The 26,622-nt window shown below is 36.2% G+C and overlaps 1 protein-coding gene across 1 annotated transcript in view; it reads left to right on the plus strand.

The window, feature by feature from the left end:
- The window catches only part of TRPM7 (transient receptor potential cation channel subfamily M member 7), a 120,537-nt gene that overhangs the window by 31,114 nt on the left and 62,801 nt on the right, over positions 1 to 26,622 (plus strand). Inside the window, exons 6-12 of the mRNA XM_081109032.1 lie at positions 2,909 to 3,033; positions 3,876 to 4,047; positions 5,309 to 5,483; positions 7,659 to 7,782; positions 8,714 to 8,786; positions 10,983 to 11,083; positions 20,616 to 20,750. Coding sequence (XP_080965158.1) covers positions 2,909 to 3,033; positions 3,876 to 4,047; positions 5,309 to 5,483; positions 7,659 to 7,782; positions 8,714 to 8,786; positions 10,983 to 11,083; positions 20,616 to 20,750 — 905 coding nt within the window. The remainder of the gene's footprint in view (positions 1 to 2,908; positions 3,034 to 3,875; positions 4,048 to 5,308; positions 5,484 to 7,658; positions 7,783 to 8,713; positions 8,787 to 10,982; positions 11,084 to 20,615; positions 20,751 to 26,622) is intronic.

A 26,622-nucleotide genomic window follows, 5' to 3' on the forward strand; every position in this document is an offset into this window, starting at 1 on the left:
CTTTTCTGACCGCTCATTGGCTAAGCTCCCTGTATGCCACTGGTAATATTCTTAGTAACTTGGGTAATAAGAATCCAAGAAGGTGACTTAGGGTTTTTCCACCACACTCCTGGCGAAAAAAATGAGGTCCCCTGCTGGAGGGCTAAGAAATGTCATATCCTGCCCTAGCCAGTTTGGCTCAGTGGATAGAGCCTCTGCCTGCTGACTGCAGGGTCTGGGTTCAATTCTGACCAAGGGCATGTACCTAGGTTGCAGGCTCCTCCCTGGCCAGGGCCCAGGTCAGGGCTCATGCAGGAGGCAGCCGAAGTGTTCCTCTCACTTTGATGTTTCTCTCTGTCTTTCCCTTTCTCTTCCACATTCTCTAAAAATCAATGGAAACATATCCTCAGGTGAGGATAAAAAAAATAATAAAGAAAGAAATGTCATATCCTATGAAAGATACATCTTGAAAATGCCTAAAGAAAGTTGTTATTTTTCATAGTGAAGGGACTGGAGTCCGTGTTGCTGCAAACACCTTGGTGGCTGTGGTGACTGGCAGTGGCTGCAGCAGCGGGGTGATGGGGCTGGTGCCTTCCCCTGATCAGCCCAGTCGCCTCCCACAAAAGGTGGCCAGACTTCGGCTTATGCCCACTCCCCAAGGGGATCAGGGAGCGGGCCTAAGCCGTCAGTAGGACGTCCCCTGAGGGCTCCCAGTATGTGAGAGGGGGCAGGGTGGGTTGAGGGGCGCGCCCCCCCCCCTCCCCCAGTGCACGAATTTCATGCACGGGGCCCCTAGTCATCAATAAATGAACAAACAAGTGTTGTGAGGATGTGGAAGAAAGGGAACCATTATGCATTGTTGATGGGAATGCAGATTGATACAGCCACTATGAAAATAGTATGGAGTTACCTCAAAAAATTAAAAATGGAACTGCCTTATGATCCAGAAATTCCATTTCTAGGTTTATATCTGAAGAAACCCTAATTCAAAAGAATATGTGTATTCCTATGTTCATTGCAGTGATACTTTCAATAGCCAAGATATGGGAGCAACCCAAGTGCCTATCAGTAGATTAGTGGATAACATAGATGTGGTACATCTATACAGTGAAATATTACTCGGCCATAAAAAATGAAATGTTACCATTTGCAACAGCATGTATGGACTCTAGAGGGTAAAGTGAAATAGATCAGTCAGAGAAAGACAATACCATATGATTTCACTTATATGTGGGAATCTAAAGAACAATATAAATGAAGAAACAAAACAGAAACAGATTCATAGATACAGGGAATAGAGTGATGGTTGCCATAGGGGAGGTGGGTTTATGGGGCTGGGTGATAAAGGTGAAGTGAGTAAGAAGTACAGTTTGGTTGTTACAAAATAGTCATGGGGATGTAAAGCACAGCATAGGAAATACAGTCACTAATACTGTAACTGTGTGTGGTGCCAGATAGGTACTGGAAATATCAGGTGGAGCACTTTGTAAAGTGTATGCTTAATCATTATGCTGTACACTTGAAACTAGTACAACATAATATGATGTAAACTGTTATTGGAAAAAAAAGAATAAAACCTATGTTGAACTCATACAAATGTGTAATAAGATTATAAGTGCTATGCAGACACATGAAATATATTGTAGAGATGATGGGGATGGTGGCTAGGGCTTCACTAATAAAGTGACATTTGAGTAGAGATGGAAGGAAGTGAAGGAGTAAGATAAGAGTAATGTGGAGTACAGCATTTAAAGAAGAAACAGCTAGTGTGTTGGGAGAATAGTAATAAGGGGTCATTCAGTATCGCTGGAGTGGAAAGAGCAAGAAGTACTAGGTGGTAAGATCAGAAAGTTGTGGGTGTGTGATGGTGGTGAGGATTGGGTAGCATGGTGAATACCAGGGACAATAGGAAGATCTTTATAGTAGGCCTTTAATCCATTTTAATCACTTGTGACTTTTTCTCTGAATGGAAGGGATGGTTTTAAGCAGAGTTGATAAGAGCAAAGAGCACTTATATGATATTTTGAAGGTAGACTGTAAATACCACAATGCCAAATGCCATAACAAAATACCACAAGATTAGGGTAGCTTGAACAAAAATTTATTTTCTCATATTTCTCTAGGTCCAAGATCAAGATGTTAGCAGGTTTTGTTCCTTCCGAGGCCTTTCTTCTTGGCATTCAGATGGTGACCTTTTCATTGTGTCCTCTCGTAGCCTTTCCTCTGTGCATGTGCGTCCATGGTGCCTCTTTTTGTGTCTCTTTTTTCCTGTAAGGACACCTGTCAGGTTGGATTTGGACCCACCCTAGCCACTTCATTTTGATGTAATAACCTCTCTAAGGGACCTATTTCCAAATACAGTCATATTTTTAGGTACTAGGATTAGGATTTCAACATAGGAATTTTGGGGAGGATGCAATTAAGTTCATAACAAATCATAATGAGGACTTATGTGGTCTTTTGAATTGCCTTTTCTACTATTCTCCCAGGTTTTGATTCATTAGAAAACTTTTGTAATTATTTGGGGTGTGTGTGTGTGTGTGTGTGTGTGTGTGTGTGTGTGTGTGTGTTGGTTGGTGTATGTATGTTGCTTATAGTCCTAAGCCATACTTTTTGTTTTTTGAGATGGTGTGTAGAGCAATAACAAAAAACGATAGTTACTTACATTGAGGAATCTAAGAGAGAAGTAAGCATAAGAACATGGTAAAAGTTTTATATGTGTTTTAGGCAGTTGTAGTGATCCGAAATTGTAGTTTTTCTCTCTCTTTGGTCCTTGAGTTTTCTTTGTTTGTTTTTTTGACCTTGTTGCCTTTTGTCTTGTATGTGTTAAGAAAAATATCACAAATTGTAATGTTACAGATGGAGCACACGATTGTTCTGAACACAATGAAGACTCTTAGGTAAAGTGAATTCTATTTTGTATGAACAGGTGTGGCCAAACATGTTGGTGATGCCCTCAAAGAACATGCTTCCAGATCATCTCGGAAGATTTGCACTATTGGAATAGCTCCATGGGGAGTGATTGAAAACAGAAATGATCTTGTTGGGAGAGATGTAAGAATGATTTTTAAATTTCTTGTATTTGAACTTACTTGTAAGCAAAATTAAAACAAGGATCTTTTAGTCATCTAAAAATATTCTTGAACGTACAATACTTTTCAGATTTACTTTTTTAAAAGTATTTTTCTAAGGTTTCCTTCTGATCATCTTGAATATACAGTCATAGATACAAGTAATTATCATTAGAGTGTTAGTAGATTTTGGTTTCTGCCTTTTTAAGATAATTATTTCACACTTTTTCCATTTCATGCCAGTCTTCGTAATTAAATTTTTAATGATTGCATAACATTAAGAATTAATTTATTGTTACTATGACTAGTAATCAAATGCTTTGAATAGGTTAAAGATGTGAATTGGCTATGTTTATCAAGAGACTATCAAAAAGGAATGACTAATTTATAATGATCCCTTTTAAGTGCAATTAAATTTCTAATATCAATTTTAAAGATCCTATTTATGGCTAGAAAAATAGCAATATAACTTTTGATTGCTTTTATTTAGTGTACTTTATGTATTAACTCTTTATTCACCAATAAACTAATCGTGTTTTTTTCACATTATTTACTTATATGCTGCTGCTTCCTTTGCATGTGATAATGAAATATATTCTGCAATAAGAAACAAAATTTAGTTGTATCATTCAACCAATTACTGATTAATCTTTGGCTGCTTAAAAGCTAGTGCTTTTTTATGTATTCTTTGATACTTTCTATTTGTTGCCATAGGTAAATGGAATTTTACCTTACTTTCCTTTATAGATTATTTCAATTTATTTTTATTTTACATTATGTTATATTTAATCTTTCCCTCTAACTCCTATATTTGATATTGTTTAGGTGGTTGCTCCTTATCAAACCTTATTGAACCCTCTGAGCAAATTGAATGTTCTGAATAATCTACATTCCCATTTCATATTGGTGGATGATGGCACTGTTGGAAAGTATGGGGCAGAAGTCAGGCTGAGAAGAGAACTTGAAAAAACTGTTAATCAGCAAAGAATTCATGCTAGTAAGGGAATATATAAATTCATTATTGAAATTATAAATTCGTTGTTGAAATTATTCTGGGCTATATTACTTGCCAGCAACATTCTTAAAAGCTAGAATGTTCTTTGAAGTACTGGTTTTATTATGTAGCAAGATAGCATGTGAAACAACCAAGGATGGCTGACCTTAGATAAATAAGGTGACCTAGGAAAAGAAGCCCGAGGCCAAATATCTGAGGGTACTCACATATTGAGGTCGAAGCCACAAAGGTCCATTGGATGCTCTGTTGCCATTGTCATCCTATTGTAGCCCAAAGAATTCAGAAATAATCTTATTGTGTGATATATTCTAATGCATGACTTTGAAATTCAAGATGAAGAGTAAAAAGGAAAATATGCTTTATTGCAAAGTAAGAATAACCTTAAAGTTTTTAACATGAGTAAGTATCTCTTTTTGGTAGGTATGTCTTAGAGTTGGTATTCTTAATACTGGTCTTCCTTTTCAACCATAGTCAAACTTTCTGGTTCCCTCAACGTCTAGATATTTATTTTAAAAAGGAGAAATTGTGTAATCTTAGGAAACCAACAAGGTGAGCTCTATGACAAAGGGAAATAGAAATTCAAAATTATAGAACATTGTATTCAAATTATGATGGAGTCTTAGCATCCCTTTTTAAAATTACGAATGTTTTAATCCTATAATTATGTATATTTTGAATTCTCTCGCTGCATTGCAGGTTATTAAAAACAAAAATTGACATTCTTTAATAAATTTATTTATTACTCTTGTAGAGGTCTTGTATTTTATTAATCAGTTCCCTTTATGTAACCCTAATTCTGTTGTTAATGTTTATTAATGTCTCAATTATTTGGAATCAGAAATATATGTTTTAATAATAAATAAAACAGACATATATTAGAAATTCAACTAGAAGCAAACTCTAAAACAAATTAACGTTATACATTTCTTACCAAGAATTGTTAGTGAAATATACAAAATATTTTTACTTTTCAGAAAATACATAAATTCTAGTGTATGTCTAATTATATATTGGATTTTCTAATTTTGTCAATTAAAACAAACTTTAAGTCAATGAAAAAGTAGCTTATTCAGTATTTAATTTATGCCAGACTAGTATCATGTTAAATGCTTAAAATGAAGTCAACACTGTATTGAAAGAAATTATATTGGCCTTTTATTTTTATTTTGTTTTTGATGAATAAAAAATAAGATTAAATTGCTAATTTTGCCTAATATCTTAACGAATCTTTTCCTTTTTTTAGGAATTGGTCAAGGTGTCCCTGTGGTGGCACTTATTTTTGAAGGTGGGCCAAATGTTATCCTCACAGTTTTAGAATACCTTCAGGAAAGTCCTCCTGTACCAGTTGTCATATGTGAGGGAACAGGCAGAGCTGCAGATCTACTAGCGTATATTCATAAACAAACAGAAGAAGGAGGGTAAGTGTGTATGATTAAAACAAGTTGTTTTTTTTAAAAAAGATATTTTTATTGATTTCAAAGAGGAAGAGAGAGATAGAAACATAAATGATGAGAGAGAATCGTCAACTGGCTGCCTCCTGCACGGCCCCACTGGGGATCGAGCCCGCAACCCAGGCATGTGCCCTTGACTGGAATCGAACCTGGAACCGTTCAGTCCGCAGGCCGACACACTGTCCACCGAGCCAAACCGGCCAGGGCAACAAGTTTTTAATAACTATGTAAAGAGACTTGTGGTGTTTTTGAATATTAGATTCATTTCAGTATGTTATGAACATGAAAATTTGAAGTTTAATATGATACCTTGCTAAGGCTTGAGGAAATAGTTTGACACATTATTTGAATGAGTTAAAATACATGAATCTTTATAAAGGACAATTTTGCAAGATCTGTCAGATATACAGAGGCACGTAATTTTGACCCAGTAGTTCCATTTCTGGCAATTATTTCTGCAGATGTACTTGTACATATATGAATAACATATGTATAAAGTCACTTATTACGGCATTGTTTGTAATAGTAAAAGATTGCAACAAAATAGAACATATATCAAAGGGACTAAGTAAATTATGGACTGCACAATGGAATAGTTTGTAACTGAGTAAGATTGTCATCTGTGTACTAGATTTGGGAAGATTACTAAAATATATATGCAGAATAAGGAAAATGCAGAGTAGCATGTATATTGTGCTATACCTTTTATGTAGGAAGGAAAGAGAGGATAATTATTTGTATATATAGAAAGAGATCCTGGAAAGCTAGTCACACTAGTAGTGTTCCTTTTCAGCAGTTGAGGTGAAACTGGGCAGATGGAAGACAGTGGGAAGGAGGCTTTCATTATGAATTTTCACATTTTTATATTTAGAGTGTTTTATATTATACTAGAGGCCTGGTGCACAAATTCACCCAGCCCTGATCAGAGCCTGCTGGCTGGGGGCAAGTACCACAGGAGATTGGCCGGCCGGCTGGCTGGGGGGAGGGACCACGGGAGGTTGGCCTGCCAGGGGGAGGGATTGCGGGAGGTAGGCTGGCTGCAGGGAGGGACTGGGGGAGGTTGGCCGGCTGCGGGAGCGCACTGACCATCAGGGGACAGCTCCTGCATTGAGCATCTGCCCCCTGGTGGTCAGTGTGAGTAATAGTGACTGGTCAACTGATTGTTCTGGTCGTTCAGTGGTAAAGGTTGCTTAGGCTATTATATATATAGATTTTTGAGCCATGTAAATATAATACTTACTGAGAAAAAAATAAAAATGTGCATGAGCTTGTGTTTAAGACATTTTGGTGAAATACTATTTTACATATCACAGTATCTTAAAACGATTCTATATAATAAAGCGGTAATATGCAAATTAACCCTCATGACCTCACAAGATGGCTGCCTGCAACCAGGCTGGCAGGGGGGTTAGTGAGGGAAGACCAAACGACTGAACAAGCAGGCTGCGTGGGGCAACCAGGCCAGCAGGGGGGTTAGTGAGGGACAACCAAACAACTGAACAGCAGGCTGTGTGGGGTGACCAGACCAGGCAAAGGGGGGCAGTTGGCAACCAGGCCAGCGGGGGGGCGGGGGGGGAGCAATTGGGGGTGACCAGGCCGGCACACAGAGGCAGTGAGGGGCGATCAGGCCAGCGGCGTGGGGGGAGGGGGGCAGTTAGGGGCGACCAGGCAGGCAGGCAGGTGAGTGATTAGGACCAGGCAGGCAGCGGTCCAGGATTGTGAGAGGGATGTCCGACTGCTGGTTTAGGTGGGCCTAAACCGGCAGTCGGACATCCCCCAAGGGGTGCTAGATTAGAGAGGGTACAGGCTGGGCTTAGGGGACCCAACCTCGTGCACAAATTTCATGCACCGGGCCTCTAGTCTTTATATAGTATCTTATAGAATATAAGTACTAATATTGAAACACATACCTTGTAAAAAACTTCAAAATAATTCAAAGAGAAAAATCATTCCATTCCATTTCCCCCTTTATGACTTATAGTGGGAGTCTCATGAAGGATAAAATTTCACCAAGGGTCAAGTTCTTAATATTAATACAATAGCTTTAAAAGTCTTGCATAGATCCACCTGTATTTCATATTAGATTCTACAAATAATGAAAATTTAAATCAGTGAATTAAGTTACGTTTCCTCTTACTCTAGGAATCTTCCAGATGCAGCAGAACCTGATATTATTTCAACCATTAAAAAAACATTTAACTTCAGTCAGAGTGAAGCAGTTCATTTATTTCAAACATTGATGGAGTGCATGAAAAGAAAGGAGCTTGTAAGTAGATTTTAGCAGAATAAGCCTTTTAATTCAAAGAACATTGCAAATTGGTGAGAAACTTGTTTTTCATTTGCATTTTAAGATTTTAAATCTTACTTAACCATGTTAAAGGTACCGTTTTTTTGTTGTTTGAGCTGAAAGGTACAGAAGGACTATTACAGCTTTTATATGGTATTGAGGCATATATTTACACTTCTATTTTAGGAAAAATTTCATAACTAGGCCTCAACAGATTTTTATCTAGAGATAAGGAAGCATACTAAAGAATTGTTAATGGCATATCTAAAATACATTTAGAAACAAAAAAAAATTAAACTATTTTACTCTGAGTGCTAAAATTAAATTAAAGATTAGTGCTGCTTACTTTTAGTAATCTAAACATGGGCTTCCGTTTATAGAGAAAATTTTTATCAACTCTGAGTAGTAGATGATTTGCTGTTTTCTTCCATGTTTTTTTCTCTATAATTGGAAATGAAGTTAGTTGAAAATTTTGTAAAATGGTCTTTTTCTTTATGAAAGATGTTATTACATAAAAATGTCTAAAATGGTGTTACATTGCAATTTATTTAAAGAAACTTCCAGTTAAAAAAACATTTCTCATCAAAGACACATAATTGTTTGGATTAAGTAAATGTTCACTCTGTAGAAGAAATAGCAGGATTTTCCCATAAGTTTCCCAGTCCATAAGTTTCTTATTTTAGTGAAGGACATAAGGTAGATGAAAAACTGAATGTAATGTGAAATCAAACATTTTTAATTTACTTGCCATTTTACTTGGTAAATAATGCAAAGTCTTAATTTCATGTTTTTTGGTTCCTTATTTTTGACCAAAAAAATACACATTCCAAAACTATCTCATGTGTAGTTTGAAATTACTTTAATTTTTGAAATGTAAAGGCATATTATTAATTCATTAATCCTTATATAGATCACTGTTTTTCACATTGGATCAGATGAACATCAAGATATAGATGTAGCGATACTTACTGCACTGCTTAAAGGTAAGGTTTAAATATTTTTATTTATTTACTAGAGCCCGGTGCATGAACTTCGTGCATGGTGTGTGTGTGTGTGTGGGGGGGGGGGGTCCCATCAGCCCAGCCTGCACCCTCTCCAATCCGGGACCCCTTGGGGGATGTCCAACTGCCAGTTTAGGCCCATCCGTCTCATAATCCAGGACCGTTGATTCCTAACTGCCCACCTGTCTGCCTGCCTGATTGCCCCTACTGGCCCCCTTGCCAGCCTGATCACCCCTAACCGCCTCTGCCTGCTGGCCTGGTTGGCCCCAACTGCCCCCCTCCCCTGCCGGCCTTGTTGACCCTAACTGCCCCCCCTCCCACCAGCATGGTCGCCCCTTACTGCCCCCCTGCCAGCCTAGTCACCCCTTACTGCCCCCCTGCAGGCCTAATTATTTTAAGGTTATAGCAGTATTTGTGCCACCAGACCCATTTAATTATCCTGTTAAGAATGTGTCACATTTTTAATTGGCTGAAAAATAAAGGTATATTAGTTGATAGACTTTAAGAGTGTTCTTAAACATGCTTTTTTCATTCTGAAGATAAATTTGGAAAGAAAACTAAGGGTACTTATATGATTAAGAAGTTAATGCATATGCACATTGAACTATTTTTCTGCCATTATCTGGCCAAAGATATTCAACTGATATAGCAAGTGATATTATAATGAATAATCTTTTAAAAAATTAGAAACTAAAATGATATCCCATCTGGGTGCCTAAAAGTTCAAGTATGTAAGTAAGTGAGTTGGCAGGAGCAGAGCAAGAAAGCATTATTGTCTTATTGTCATTCACAAGAATTTCCCAAATACTAGGCGACAATAAATTGCCAATAGACGAAACGTTCAAAAAATACTATTATAAAATGTAAGATAACATATACATCACCTTGGGAACAAGAGACCATAGTAATAGGAAACCCAGAAACCATTAAAAGAGAGATCAATAAATGGGATTGCATAAATATAAAAATATATTTGCCATATACTTTTGTGTGCTAGCCACTGTTCTTTAGTGTTTGAGAGTATTTATCTCATTTTATCTTTACAATAACCTAAAGGGAAGGATTTTCTATTACTTTCCTCATTTTATAGATGAGGAAATTAATGAATAGAAATGTGAAGGGATAACAATGAGCTGGTACAAATTAATAATAAAAAGATGATTACCTCATGGGAAAACAAGCCAGAATTTATATTGTCAATTGTATTAACAGAATAATACAAATGCTTGAGGAGTTTGTGGAAAGATGTTCAGTGTTAATAATCTTTTACAAAGTAAATTTTTGTCCTACCTGGTTTGGCTCAGTGGATAGAGTGTTGGCCTGTGGACTAAAAGGTCACGGGTTCCAGTTAAGGGCACATGCCCAGGTTACAGGCTTGATCCCCAGAGGGGACGTGCAGGAGGCAGTCAGTCAATGATTCTCTCTCATCATTGATGTCTCTCTCTCTCTCTCTCTCTCTCTCTCTCTCTCTCTCTCTCTCACTCCCTCTCCCTTCCTGTCTGAAGTCAATAAAAATATATTTTTTTAAAAGTAAATTTTAAAAATAAGTTTTTTATCCTTTTACTAGGTATTTTTATACCTCTGATAGATGTTATAACCTTTCTGGAATATATTTTGGCAGTAAAAATCTTTAAAATATCCTTCCAAATTGGCTTCTACAAAATCATACTATGTAAATATATGTCAGCAAAAAAATCAAATATACTTACCAAACAAATCAAAATAACCTGAATATCCACCAGTCATAGAAAACTAAGGTATATGGTATTAAGACACACAAAGCCTGCTGCTGAATACATTATATAGTGCGATCCACTTTTGCATAAATAATTGAAAGTGTACATATGAATTTATATATGCACAGAAAAGCACATGTAAGGATGTTTCCCATAATCTTAACAGTCAGTACTATCTCTGATAGAAATGTGTCATCTTTATATTCTTTTTGTTCTACATTCTAAATTGTTTGTAGTGAATAAGGCTGTATATATCTATAGTTGGAAAATAAAAGTCCTCAACCCTAGGGTTAATCTTACCTCTCTGAGGCAGGGTACTTCTGAACAGTGACTGATACCAGCTGTGTAAGTTAGTTAAAAGGGAGTGGGAAGAATTCATAAGTGTTTACATTTTAATGGAGATAAATTAATTGAACATGTCAACTTTTCTTTATTCGATTAGGCACTAATGCATCTGCATTTGACCAGCTCATCCTTACATTGGCATGGGATAGAGTTGACATTGCCAAAAATCATGTATTTGTTTATGGACAACAGTGGCTGGTATGTAAAAAATCCTATATGTATAATGTAATTAAATTAAACTAAGTAATTAACAAAGTGTTTGTTGGAACTGTGACCTAACTTGATGTTTTACTTGTCAAGTAAAAAATATACTAAAGTGCAAGATTAGATTACCTAGACACCTCTACATTTAAATCTACTTAGGATTTAATAAGTTCTCTTTACTTCTTTGGTAAAACCTTGCTTTTTTATAGCATAGAGATCTCTAAAAATTCTAGAACTGAAAAAAGTCATGAAAGTAGTGTTGTATGCATCCATGTTCATCAGGGCTATCAACCTGTAATTTTCTTTTTTTTTGTGACCGCCTTGTCTGGTTGTGGTATCATAATATTAGTTTGGAAGAGTTTCCTCCTCTTCTATATTTTGAAAAAGTTTTAGAAGGATTGGTGTTAATTCTTTGAATATTTGATAGAATGCATCAGTGTATCCATCTGTTCCTAGACTTTTGTTTGTTGGGATGTTTTTGACTGATTACTATTAGTAATAAGTCTGTTCAGATTTTCTATTCATCATGATTCAGTCTTGTTAAGTTGTATGTTTCTAAGAATTTATTCATTTCTTTAGGTTGTCCCCTCTATTGGTGTATACTTGTTCATAGTAGGCTCGTATGATCCTTTGTATTTCTGTGTATCAGTTGTACTACTTCCCCTTTCATTTTCTTTATTGGAGTACTGTCTCTTTTTTTTGGTGAGTAATTTTTCTTCTTGGTTTGTCAATTTTGTTTATCTTTCCAGAGAACCAGTTCTTATTTCATTGATCTTCTCTGTTGTCTTTTTGGTCTTTAGTTTTTTTTATTCTGGTCTAATATTTATTTTCTTTTTTATACTCACTTTGGGCTTTTTTTTGTCTCCTTTTTCTACTTCCTTGAGGTGAAAAGTTAGGTTAAAACTTCACATGTTTCTTGACTTAGGCATTTATTGCATTGACCTTCTCTCTTAAAAGTGCTTTTGCTATAGCCTACAAATTTTATGTTGTATTTCCATTAGTTTACATATTTTCTGACTTTATCCTATTTCTCTTTGACCCAGTGGTTATTCAGTAGCATGTTATTTAATCTCCACATATTTGTTAAGTTTCCATTTTTCTTTGTGTAATTAATTTCTAATTTCATATTGTGATTGGAAAAGATGCTTGATATTATTTCAGTCCTCTTCAATTTATTAAGATTTGTGTAGTGGCCTGAAAATGTCTCGTGTGCACTTGAGAAGAATGTGTATTCTGTGGCTTTTGGATGGAATGTTTTGTCTGTATCTGGTAAGTCCATCCGGTCTAATGTGTCATTTAAGGCCTATATTTCCATATTGATTTTTTGTCTGGATGATCTCCCCATTGACGTAAGTGGATTGAGTGCTGTGCCATGCACCAAGAGGTCACTGGTTCAATTCCTGATCAGGGCACATGCTTGGGTGCATGGGTGCACACCCCCAATCAATGTTATGCTCTCATTTTAAAGTTCCCTACTATTATTGTATTGTTGATTTTCCCTTTGGGCCTATTAATATTTGCTTTATATATTTAGTTGTTTATACGTAGGGTGCATAAATTTACAGATGTGATATACTCTAGTTGGAGGGACTGATTTATAATCATGTAATGCCTTTCTTTGTCTCTTATTACAGTCTTGTTTTAAAGTCGATTTTGTCTGCTATAAATATAGGTACTCCAGCCTTTTTGGGCGGGGAGGGGGAGTTCTCTATTTGCGTGGAGTATCTTTTTCCATCCGCTCACTTTTAGTCTGAGTCTGTCTTTACATCTAAAGTGGGTCTCCTGTATGCAGCATATACAACGGGTTATTTTTATACGTTTAGCCACTTTGTCTTTTGATTAGAGCATTTAGTCCATTTACATTTAAAATAATTATTGATAGATATGTACATATTAATCATTTTGCTAATTGTTTTCTAGATGATTTTATAGTTCCTCACTGTTTCTTCTATTGCTCTCTTCCTTTGTGGTTTGATGACTTGCTTTAATGATAAATTCCTTTCTCTGTTGTCTATTTACTTTTGTCTATTATTTACAAAAGAGGGATTTTTTTTCTTTATAGTTACCCCAAGGCTTACATATAATAGCTTATATCTCTAATGGTCTATTTTAAGTTGATAAAAACAAGTTTGATCACATTCTAAAGCTCAACATTTTTACTCCCTCTATGATGTTATTTATTTATTTATTTTAAATATATTTTATTGATTTTTTACAGAGAGGAAGGGATAAGGATAGAGAGTTAGAAACATTGATGAGAGAGAAACATTAATTCAGCTGCCTCCTGCACACTCCCTACTGGGGATGTGCCTGCAACCAAGGTATATGCCCTTGACTGGAATCGAACTTGGGACCCTTCAGTCCACAGGCCGATGCTCTATCCACTGAGCCAAACCAGTTAGGGCTGATGTTAGTTTTTTAAGATATTTTTATCTTATGTATATCTTAACTAATTATAATCATAGTTCTTTTTACTACTTTGGTCTTTCAACCTTCATACTAGCTTTATAGGTGATTAATCCACTATCAGTACTATGTGTTTACTTTACCAGTGAGATGTTTTTTCATATATTTTCTTTTTTTAATATATTTTTATTAATTTGGGAGAGGGAGAGAGAGAGAAAGATCAATGTTGAGAGAGAATGATTGGCAGCCTCTTGCATAACCCCCACTGGAGATCAAGCCTGCAACCCTGGCATGTGCCCTGACCAGGAATTGAATCATGACCTCCTGGTTCATAGGTCAATGCTCAACCACTGAGCCAGGCTGGATAGGCCTTTCATATATTTTCTTGTTACTACTTAGCATCCTTTCTTTTCAGCTTAAAGAAGTTCCTTTAACATTTATTGGAAGGTGGTTTAGTGATAATGATCTCCTTTAGTGCTTGTTTGTCTGGAAAACCCTTAATCTCTTCTTTAATTCTAAGGATAACTTTTCAAGGTAGAGTATTTTTGGTTGGAAGTTTTCTTCTTTTAGTACTTTGAATATATTGTTTGCTCCCTTTTGCTTGCAAAGTTTCTTTTTTTTTAAATAACATATTTTTATTTCAGAGAGGAAGGGAGAGGGAGAGATAGAATGATGATAGAGAATCATTGATTGGCTGCTTCCTGCACATCCCCTACTGGGGATCGAGCCTGTAATCAGGGCATGTGCCCTGACTGGGAATTGAACAGTGACCTCCTGGTTCATAGGTCGATGCTCAACCACTGAGCTTGGCCAGATGGGCAAAGTTTCTACTGAAAAAATCTACTCATAGCCTTATGTAGGTTCCCATGTATGTAACAGGTTGTCTTTCTCTTGCTGCTTTTAATAGTTTCTCATTATCTTTAACTTTTGATATTTTAGTTATGTGTCTTGGTATGATTTTGCAGGGGGTAGGGGGAGTGGTAGGATCACCTTATTTGGAACTTTTTCAGCTTCCTGGATCTGATGTGTTTCTTTCCCCAGGTTAGGGAAGTTTTCTGCTATTATTTTCTCATGTAAGATTTTTGCCCCTTTCTCTCTCTCCTCTTTCTGGCAGTCCTATAATAGAATGCTATTCCATTTGCTGTTGTCCCATAAATCCATTAAGTTATCTTCACTGTTTTTCATTCTTTTTTTCTTTGTGCTACTGTGATTGGGTTGGCTCCACAGTTAACTGATCCTTCGTTGATGTATCTAGTCTGCTATTGAAGCCTTCTAGTGTATTTCTGAGTTCAGTTAGTGTATTCTTTAGGTCTGTGACTCCTATTTTGTACATCCTTGTATTTTCCATCTCTTTTTTTGAAGTTCTCACTATGTACATCCATTCTTCTCCCCAGTGAAGTGAGCAACTTTATAACCATTACTTTTTTGGTTTTTCATTTTGTTTGACTTTCTTTTATTGGTTTCTATACAGTACATGAAACAACCACCCCTTTCACTCTTGACATAATGGCCTTGTGTAGGAGATGAACCCTGTCATTTAACCCTGCCTTAGCTCATTATTGTCACTGAAATCTTTGTGCTTGTCCAAGCAGACTATTATGTTTTTAATAACAACAAGTAGTTGCCAGTGCCCCTAAGGGGAGGATCTCAGCACCTAGACTCAGGCTGATTGGAAGCCAGACTCTTAGGCAGCAGCTTTTAAAAATCCTCAACCAAATATTAAGCAACTGAATTGAAACACTGTAGTGGCATCAGAAAGAATAAAATACCTAAGAATAAATTTACCAAGGAGGTATAACACCTGTGTATTGACAGCTAACAAGCATTAATGAATAAAATTGAAGAAAACACAAATAAAAGGAAAGATATTCTGTGCTCATGGATTGGAAGAATCAATATTGTTAAAATGTTCATATTACCCAAATTAATCTAAAGATTCAGTGTAATCCCTATCAAATTTCCAATGGCATTTTTCACAGATACATAATAAATAATTCCAAAATTTGTATGGAACCACAAGAGACTCCAAATAGCCAAAGCCATGTTGAGAAAGAAGAACAAAGCTTGAGACATCATGCTTCCTGATTTCTGACTATATTACAAATTTATGGTTATTAAAACATTACGGTATTGGCATAAAGCAGACACATAGATAAACTGAACAGAATAGAGAGCCCAGAAATAAACCGATGCATATATGACCAGCTAATTTACAACAGTGAGCCAATAATATGTAACGGAGTAAGAGCAGTCTTGTCAGTAAATGATGTTGGGAAAACTGACTGTGACATACAAAAGAATGGAACTTGACCACCATCTTATACCACACACAAAAATTTAACTGAAAATTGATAAAAGACTTCAAGGTAAGTTCTAAAACCATAAACTCCTAGAAGAAAACATATGGAGTAAGCGCCTTTCCATAATTTTCGGTGATTATATTTTTAATCTAACAATAGTGTAAAAGCAACAAAAACATACATAAACAAGGATGCCATCAAACTACTAGTATCTGAAGAAAATGAAAATAGTAACTCAAAAATACATGCACCTGCATGTTTATTGCAGCGTTATTTACAGTAGCCAAGATATGGAAGTAACCTATGTGTCATCGATGGATGAGTGCATAAAGCAGTTGTGACACACACACATACCCACACACACCTTTAGGGCATTATGTTAAGTGAAATGAGTCAGACAGAAAGATAAATACCAGATGACCTCTTACATAGGGAATTTAAAAAACATCAAGCTTATGAATAGAATAGATTATTATCTGCCTGAGACCGGGTGGAAGAAATGGGTGAAGGGCTTTAGGTTAAAAAAAAAAAAAAGTAATGCTCTATGTAGAAGATAACTGATTACAGTGTTCTCTTGGATGTTTAGACCAGTTCCTTCTGCAGTCTTCCTCATCTTACTGAATGGCACAAACCAGTTTCTTAGACAAAAAAATTGTAATGCCATCTTTTGTTTTTCTTACATATTTCAGTCCAATTTCATTTGTAAATCTTTTCAAATCTACTTTCAAAATAGCCAGTTTTATTCTGGTCCAGTCTACTATCATCCTTCTTCTGTATTGTTTTAATAGCAGCATGCATAGTTTCCTTACTCTCATTTTTCCTCTCCTTTTACAGACAGAAGATGGATCACATCACATTTACACAGCACAGTCCAGAGCCCTTATGATGGCCAACAAGACTTTACATTTGTCCCATTACTACTCCTCTTACCTTACATGATAACCACTGTCCTCTTTGCTCTCTTTTATGTAGCCAGGTTCACCTTCTTGTTGTTCTTAGAACATATTAAGAATGTTTCTAGGCTTTATACTTGCTGTTTTTTCTGTCTTGAACTTCCTAGATAACTTCCTAGACTTGATTCCTCTTCTCTCTCTGACTTCTAACCAGATGTTTTCTACCCAATCTGACTGCTATCATTCACCCAATTTTAATAGCAGCCCTCTGTGACAGCATTTTCTATGTTCTTTTTTTATTTATTTAGCATTTATCACTCTCTGATAAACCATATATTTTAGCTATTTACTTCTACTCCTAGAAAGTACATTTTATGAAAGCCAAGGATATATTTTAGTTTTGTTTACTGCTTTATTCACAGTTTGGCACATAGTGAGTGTTTGCCAAATTTTATTACATATCTCAATCAGTAGGAGGGTGGGTAGCTTAAATGTTTATCTGTACTTTGGAATATTATCCTGCCTTTAAGGGGATGAGTTAGGTCTTTTCTATCTACATAATGTAAACAGCAAATTGTAGAAAAGTATGTTTAGCATGATCTTAATTTTGGCAAATTTTGTTTATGAGTGCATATTCATATACACTGTGTGGTCATAGAACCTTTCTGGAGACTGTAAATATAGCCTATATCTTCAGCATGAGGGCCTAAGAAAAGAAAGGTTTTTTTAATACCATTTGGTGATATTTGATTTTTTTTAAATCATGATAATGTATTTTCCTATATACTACTACTACTACTAAACTATTTGGTCACTTCCCTTCTCACAGTACTGCAGAGGAAGAAATTGATGTTAATCAACTGTGTAAAACTTTTATAATAAACCAACCTTGATTCTATTTAATAATTTCATTGGATTTTTGTCTCTTCAGATAAAGCTTGACAGAGTCTTCATCTTCTATGTATATATGGTTTATCTCATGGATTTCTGCACAATGTCGTCTATTTGACTTTGGGCTTTTATGCTTAATGTACACTTTGTAGAACAAATATTTTCTCTTTTTTCTCTTGATTGATTGTAAAGTATGCATTGAGTATATCAAGAAATGTTGCTTATAAAGCATATAGTTTTTAAACTAAATTTTTTTTCCCCAGATATGAACATTTTGTTAGGCTTTGTTGTTGTTCTAGGGCAGTGGTTATAAACCAATAAAATCAAACACTGCTTTTAAAAAATATATATTTTTAAAATATATTTTATTGATTTTTTTACAGAGAGGAAGGGAGAGAGATAGTTAGAAACATCGATGAGAGAGAAACATCCATCAGCTGCCTCCTGCACACTCCCTACTGGGTATGTTTCCACAACCAAGGTACATGCCCTTTGACCCAAATCGAACCCGGGACCCTTGAGTACGTAGGCCGATGCTCTATCCACTGAGCCAAACCGGTCAGGGCAGAAATATATATATTTCTTTATTGATTTCAGAGAGGAAGGGAGAAGGAGAGAGAGAGAGAGAAACATCAGTGATGAGAGAGAATCATTGATCAGCTGCCTCCTACACTCCCCCTACTGGGGATTGAGCCCGCAACCCAGGCATGTGCCCTTGGCCAGAATCGGACCTGGGACCCGCCAGTCCACAGGCTGACGCTCTGTCCACTGAGCCAAGCCAGCTAGGGCAACACTGCTTTTTTAAAACAAAAAATTTATTATGCCCCTTTTTAATAATTTTATTATTTTAAAAATGAAATTTTATAAATACACAATTAGAAAAAAACACAATGTAATGCCCTAATTGTAATAAAAACAGAGAAATGAAAGTGATGTATAATAAAAATAGTATTTCAAATGCAGATGCTCAAGAATGGCAACCTATAAAAGGCATCCTAAGTAATCAGATGCTCCCATCTATTGATAGAATCAGTGAAGTTCTGCAGTTGTGAGTGCAGACGAATACAGGAATGTTGTTGACTTAAATTCCGTGGGCAGCAGAACAATACTTATAAGGACAAGGAAAGATCAGTGAGAGAACCAAGTGGGCAATAGAATAAAAGTTGTTAATGTTAGAATAAGTAATAAGAAATAAAATTTGTTATGTGACAAGGGAAATAAGGAAATAATATTAACTAAAATAGGAATAACATACCATGATAAATTTCAGGCTGTTGATATGAGAAAAGGAACGTTACATTTTTATAAATTAGTTTCATTTTAAGTGCAATGTCAACACGTTTTTCTTGTTATAACATGAACTGAGTGTGAAAAGTAACACAGAAAACGTCTTCTATCTTGAAATACTATCGTGAATAAGGCATGCATTTAGTCTGTATATTAAAAAGGTCTTGGAGACTATATCCTTTGCTAAGTGATTGTAAATAGAGAATAATTTGAAAAAGAAATGGTAATAGAGGTTGCTGTAGAGAAATTGTATAGTTAGTTATATGGTAAACTTATGAAGAAAAAATCAGAATAAGCTTGAAAAACAGCAGGTATAAAAAAAACCCCAACATTGTTGTTGGTATTGATTTTTCACCACAAAGTTTTTAAATCATGTGGTATCAGATATGCAAAATGGCCCTTCCGATGTGCCTTAGTGGATTGAGTGCCATCCCATGCACCAGGAGGTCATTGGTTCGATTCCCAGTCAGGGCACATGCCCATGTTGCAGGCTCGATCCCCAATAGTGGCTGTGCAGGAAGCAGCTGATTGATGTATCTCTCTCATCAATGTTTCTATCTCTCCCTCTCTCTAAAAGTTAATAACATTTTAAAAATATTCAAAATATACAGAAGCAATAATATGAGCTATTAAAGTAATAACATGTTAATATTTTATTAATAACATAACCTTTATTAATGATACTCAGTGAATCCCTATAGTTGTGCCTCCACTAATTTTTTTTTTTTAGTTTATATTATTATTGATTTTTAGAGAGGGAAGGAGAGGGAGAGAGAGAAACATCAGTGATGAGAGAGAATCATTGATTGATTGCCTCCTGCACACCCCACACTGGGGATCAAGCTCACAGAGCCCACAACCTGGACATATGTCCTGACCAGGAATCGAACCATGACCTCCTAGTTCATAGGTCGACACTCAACCACTGAGCCACACCAGCTGGCCTCCACTAACTTAATAGTATTTGATTCGGAATTTGTGAAAGTCTTTAAAATAGTCTCTAAAAACTTATAAGAGACAGCTATAAATGTTGATTGATAAACATGTGTTATATTCAACTCAAGAATCACAGGTTGTATTGCTGTTAAGAGATTTTTCTCTAATGGTGAATAATTTCTGTTAAAGTTCTAAAGAAAACTAAGTACAATCTTGTCTAACTTACATGGTAGTTGTATTTTTAGAAAGTTTATTGTAGAATAAACCATGAGAGAGTGATTTTTGTTTATATGTAAAGCAATATTACTGGGTTATCACTCATGAGCATCTAGCGGGATAATAGAAAGTTGTGTAGAATGTGGGACAGTTCATTTGTGAGTGAGATGGCTGGCATATTGCGTGGTTTGTGGTATCCTTTGGTACTACCCATTAAATGTTAGTAATGGCCCTCAATTATTGAAATGATCTCTCTGAAAACCTTTCCTAAATATTGAGAATCATTGCTCTAAGTTATCTAAGTTATTTTTCCCCAGTTTTAGTTAATGATGGATTCTTTTCTCCCTCCACCCCCCACATGTCACAATTGCTCTCTTACAAAGTAATTGTTATAGACTTCTTTCAAGAATGCTACTCTAGAGATGTCTTTTCATCTATTTTCTGTATACCCTAAGTCTTAGCCTTTCACTGTTTTCCATTTTTGAAATTATATTCTAAAACTGTTCAGAATCAAAGAGGTATAAATCCGAAAGACTTGCATTTAGAACTGTATAATTAGAATGTGTGAAACATAACTTATTAATTTTGATACTCTAGGTTGGATCCCTGGAACAAGCTATGCTTGATGCTCTTGTAATGGATAGAGTTGCATTTGTAAAACTTCTTATTGAGAATGGAGTAAGCATGCATAAATTTCTTACCATTCCTAGATTGGAAGAACTTTACAACACTGTAAGTATATGTTAAAAATTCTTTGTTAGCTAAGTTTTATCATCTTTGGGAAATGTTGTTTTACCTGAACATATTCGATCCTTTTGATCAAACCTTTAATGTCTTGCTAGACCACATCGAAAAATTAAAAGTAGTCAGTGTGGATTGGTTATATGCAAGTGGCAAACTTTCCTTGTTTCTGAGGACTTTTCTTTTTTTCCGGTGATCATTTGTTGCAGCAAATTTCTTTTGACTCCTTTGCCTAATGGAGATGTTACACACTGTTTTTTCTTTTCTCCTTTGTGTTTGCATTCATGATTTGACCTTATGGTGTTGCCCTTTTAGCTTACATACTATTTTTTTAATATTCTGAAGAGCTCCAGAAAAGTAATTATTTTCTTCACAAAGCTTTTCTCATTTCAGATTTCATGTTACTAACATTGGAGAAGGAAAATACTGCCCTTCTTTTTATTATTATTTATTTATTATTATTATTATTTATTGCTTAAAGTGTTACGAAGAGTATTACATATGTGTCCTTCCCCCCCCCCCCACCCTCCCCCCCGCCCTTGACAATCCCCTGGCCTCCCCTACCCCCCAGTGTCTTATGTCCATTGGTTATGCTTATATGCATGCATACAAGTCCTTCGGTTGATCTCTTACCCCCCGCCCCTCCTGTCCCCCAACCCTCCCGGCCTTCCCGCTGTAGTTTGATAGTCTGTTCGAGGCAGCTCTGCCTCTGTATATATTTTTGTTCATAAGTTTATAATGGTCTTTACTACCCATAAATGTGTGAGATCATGTGGTATTTTTCCTTCATTGACTGGCTTATTTGACTTAGCATAATGCTCTCCAGTTCCATCCATGCTGTTGCAAATGGTAAGAATTCCTTTTTTTTTTTTACAGCAGCATAGTATTCCATTGTGTAGATGTAAAACAGTTTTCTAATCCATTCATCTACTGATGGGCACTTAGGCTGTTTCCAGATCTTAGCTATGGTGAATTGTGCTGCTATGAACATAGGGGTGCATATATCCTTTCTGATTGGTGTTTCTAATTTCTTGGGATATATTCCTAGAAGTGAGATCACGGAGTCAAATGGGAGTTCCATTTTTAGTTTTTTGAGGAAACTCCATACTGTCTTCCATAGTGGCTGCACCAGTCTGCATTCCCACCAGCAGTGCACGAGTGTTCCTTTTTCTCCACATCCTCTCCAGCACTTGTCGTTTGTTGATTTGTTGATGATAGCCATTCTGACAGGTGTGAGATGGTACCTCATTGTTGTTTGGATTTGCATCTCTCGGATGATTAGTGACTTTGAGCATGTTTTCATATGTCTCTTGGTTATCTGAATGTCCTCTTTTGAAAGGTATCTATTTAGGTCCTTTGCCCATTTTTTGATTGGATTGTTTATCTTCCTTTTGTTAAGTTGTATGAGTTCCTTATAAATGTTGGAGATTAAACCCTTATCTGTGATAACATTGGCAAATATGTTCTCCCATGTAGTGGGCTTTCTTGTTGTTTTGTTGATGGTTTCTTTTGCTGTGCAGAAGCTTTTTATTTTGATGTAGTCCCATTTTTTAATTTTCTCTTTCGTTTTCAATGCCCTAGGAGCTGTATCAGTGAAGAAATTGCTTCGGCATATGTCTGAGATTTTGTTGCCTTTGGATTCTTCTAGTATTATTTATGGTTTCTCGTCGTACATTTAAGTCCTTTATCCATTTTGAGTTTATTTTTGTGTATGGTGTAAGTTGGTGGTCTAGTTTCATTTTTTTTCGTATATCTGTCCAATTTTCCCAACACCATTTATTGAAGAAACTATCTTGACTCCATTGTATGTTCTTGCCTCCTATGTAAAATATTAATTGAGCATATTGGTTGGGGCCGATTTCTGGGCTCTCTATTCTATTCCATTGATCTATATGTCTGTTCTTGTGCCAATACCAGGCAGTTTTGAGAACAGTGGCTTTGTAATACAGCTTGATATCTGGTATTGAGATCCCACCTACTTTGTTCTTTCTCAGGATCGCGGCAGCTATTCCGAGTCTTTTTTTTATTCCAGATGAATTTTTGGAGAGTTTGTTCTAGGTCTTTGAAATACGCCGTTGGTATTTTAATGTGAAGTACGTTGAATTTATAGTTTGCTTTGGGTAGTATGGACATTTTAATGATGTTGATTCTACCTATCCAAGGACATGGTATGTTCTTCCATCTGTTTATGTCTTCCTCTATCTCTTTTTTCAATGTCCTGTAGTTTTCTGAGTAGAGGTCTTTTACCTCTTTAGTTAAGTTTATTCCTAGGTATCTTAATTTTTTCGGTGTGATGGTAAATGGGATTGTTTCTTTAGTCTCTCTTTCTGTAAGTTCACTATTGGTGTATAGAAATGCCACAGATTTCTTGGCATTAATTTTGTATCCTGCTACATTGCCGAATTCATGTATTAAGTCTAGTAGTTTTTTTGATGGAGTCTTTAGGGTTTTTTATGTATAATATCATGTCATCTGCAAATAAGGACAGTTTTACTTCTTTTCCAATTTGGATGCCTTTTATTTCTTTTTCTTGTCTAATTGCAATGGCTAATACTTCCAGTACTATGTCAAACAGGAGTGGTGAGAGTGGGCATCCCTGTCTTGTTCCTGTTCTTAGGGGAAATGGTGTTAGTTTTTGTCCATTGAGTATGATGTTGACTGTGGGTTTGTCATATATGGCCTTTTTTTTTTAAAAATATATTTTATTGATTTTTTACAGAGAAGAAGGGAGAGGGATAGAGAGTTAGAAACATCGATGAGAGAGATCGATCAGCTGCCTCCTGCATGCCCCCCACTGGGGATGTGCCCACAACCAGGGTACATGCCCTTGACCGGAATCGAACCCGGGACCCTTGAGTCCGCAGGCCGACGCTCTATCCACTGAGCCAAACCGGTTCGGCCATATATGGCTTTTATTATGTTGAGGTATGATCCTTCTATTCCCACCTTGCTGAGTGTTTTTATCAAAAATGGGTGTTGAATTTTGTCAAATGCTTTTTCTGCATCAATTGATATGACCATGTGGTTTTTTTCTTTCAATTTGTTTATGTGATGTATCATGTTTGTTGATTTGTGGATATTGTACCATCCTTGCACCCCTGGACTAAATCCTACTTGGTCATGGTGTATGATCTTTTTGATGTACTGCTGGATCCGATTTGCTAAGATTTTGTTGAGGATTTTGGCATCTATGTTCATGAGGTTATTGGCCTGTAATTCTCTTTCATTGTGTTGTCTTTACCTGTTTTTGGTATTAGGGTGATGCTGGCTTCATAGAATGAGCTTGGAAGTGTTCCTTCCTCTTAAATTGTTTGTAGTAGTCTGAGGAGGATAGGTTTTAGTTCTTCCTTGAATGTTTGGTAAAACTCCCCTGTGAAGCCGTCTGGTCCTGGGCTTTTGTTTCCTGGAAGCTTTTTGATGACTGCTTCAATTTCTTCCATAGTTATTGGCCTATTGAGATTTTTAGATTCTTCCTGATTGAGTTTTGGAATGTTGTATTTTTCTAGGAATATGTCCATTTCTTCCAGGTTGTCTAGTTTGTTGGAGTAGAGTTGTCAATAGTATTTTTTAACAATCATTTGTATTTCTGTGGGGTCTGTTGTTATTTCGCCTCTATCATTTTCTGATTTTGTTTATTTGGGTCCTCTCTCTTTGCTTCTTGGTGAGCCTAGCTAGAGGTTCATCAATCTTGTTTATCCTTTCAAAGAACCAGCTCTTGGTTTCATTGATTTTCTGTATTGTTTTTTTGGTCTCTATGTCATTTATTTCTGCTCTAATCTTTATTATCTCCTTCCTTCTGCCCCCTCTGGGCTTTTCTTGTTGCTGTCTTTCTAATTCTTTGAGATGTAGAGTTAGATGATTTACTACCATTTTTTCTTGTTTTTTGAGATAGGCCTGTAGAGCTATAAACGTCCCTCTCAGGACTGCTTTCATTGCGTCCCATAGGTTTTGGATTGTTGTGTTTTCATTGTCATTAGTTTCCAGGATGTTTTTAATTTCTTCTTTGATCTCATTGGTAACCCAATCAATATTTAATAACATGCTATTCAGCTTCCAAGTGTTTGAGTATTTTGGGTTGTTTTTATTATAGTTTATTTCTAATATTATGCCCTTGTGGTCTGAGAAGATGCTTGGTATGATTTCCATCTTCTTGAAATTGGGGAGACTTTGCTTGTGACCCAATATGTGGTCTATTTTTGAATATGTCCCATGAGCACTTGAGAAGAACGTATATTCCATGACTTTGGGGTGAAATGTTCTGAAGATGTCAATTAAGTCCATCTGATCTAGTGAGTCATTTTGGATTGCTGTTTCTTTGCCAATTTTTTGTCTAGAGGATTTATCCAGTGATGTCAGTGGTGTATTAAAGTCCCCTACTATGATTGTATTATTGTCGATCTCTCCCTTGATATCTTCCAGGAGGTTTTTTATGTATTTAGGTGCTCCTGCATTGGGTGCATATATGTTTTTCAGGGTTATATCCTCTTGTTGTATTGATCCCTTTAGTATTATGAAGTGGCCTTCCTTATCTCTTGTTATGGCCTTCACTTTGAGGTCTATTTTGTCAGATATAAGTATTGCTACCCCAGCTTTTTTTTCATTTCCATTTGCCTGAAAGATATTTTTCCATCCCTTCACTTTCAGTCTGTGTGAGTCCCTTCTTATGAGGTGGGTCTCTTGTAGACAGCAAATGTATGGGTTATCTTTTATTATCCATTCAGCCCTTCGATGTCTTTTGATTGGAGCATTTAGTCCATTTACGTTTAAAGTTATTATTAAAAGGTACTTGTTTGTAGCCATTTCTATTTTTTGTGGCTGTTTTCTTTCTGAGCTTTTTATTTCTTCTTTTTACACCAGTCCCTTTAGCATTTCTTGCATTGCTGGCTTGGTGGTGATAAACTCCCTTAGCCTTTTTTTGTCTATGAAGCTTCTTATTTCCCCTTCAAGTTTGAATGATAGCCTTGCTGGATAGAGTATTCTTGGATTCAGTCCTTTGCTTTGCATCACTTTGTAAATTTCCATCCATTCTTTTCTGGCCTGATGTGTTTCTGTTGAGAAATCATTTGATAATCTAATGGGAGATCTCTTGTATGTAACTTTCCGTTTCTCTCTTGCAGCATGTAAGATTCTCTCTTTGTCCTGAACATTTGCCATGGTAATTATGATGTGTCTTGGTGTGGGTCTTTTCGGGTTCACCTTGTTTGGGACTCTCTGTGCTTGTGTGACTTTTCTCTTCCCCACCTCAGGGAAGTTTTCTGATATTATTTCTTCGAATAGGTTTTCTAATCCTTGTTCATCTTTCTGTTGTTCTGGCACCCCTATTATTCATATGTTGTTTCGTTTCATGTTGTCCCAAAGCTCCCTTAGACTCTCCTCCTGTCTTTTAATTTTTTTCTCCAATTGAAGTACAGTTTGCATGTGTTTTGCTTCCTTGTCTTCTAATTCACTAATTCGGTCCTCCACTTCTCCTAGTCTACTGTTGATACTTTCAATGGTGTTTTTTATTGCAGCTGTATCACTCTTCATTTTTTCTTGGGTCTTACATAAGTTATTCATTTTTTCATCTGTTTCTTCTTGCTTCTTGCATAAGGTGTTGATTTTTTCCTCCATCCAGTTTATGCACTCTAGGACCCTTATTCTGAATTCTTTTTCTGTCATGTTGCATGCCTCTGTATCACTTAGCTGCTTTTCTGGTGAGCCCTCCTTTTCTTTCCTTTGGGGTTTCTTTGTCTACCCATGTTTGATCTCACCGACATATCTAGATGTTGAGTTGTTCAGTGGCTGCTCCCTGGGTGGCAGTGGCTCCTTGGGCTGTGGTTGCTCCCCGGGTGGTTGCGTTAGCAGCTGCTCCTCAGTTAGCAGC

The sequence above is a fragment of the Myotis nattereri genome (assembly GCF_964212035.1).
Source record: "Myotis nattereri genome assembly, chromosome: 1".
Taxonomy (NCBI): domain Eukaryota; kingdom Metazoa; phylum Chordata; class Mammalia; order Chiroptera; family Vespertilionidae; genus Myotis; species Myotis nattereri.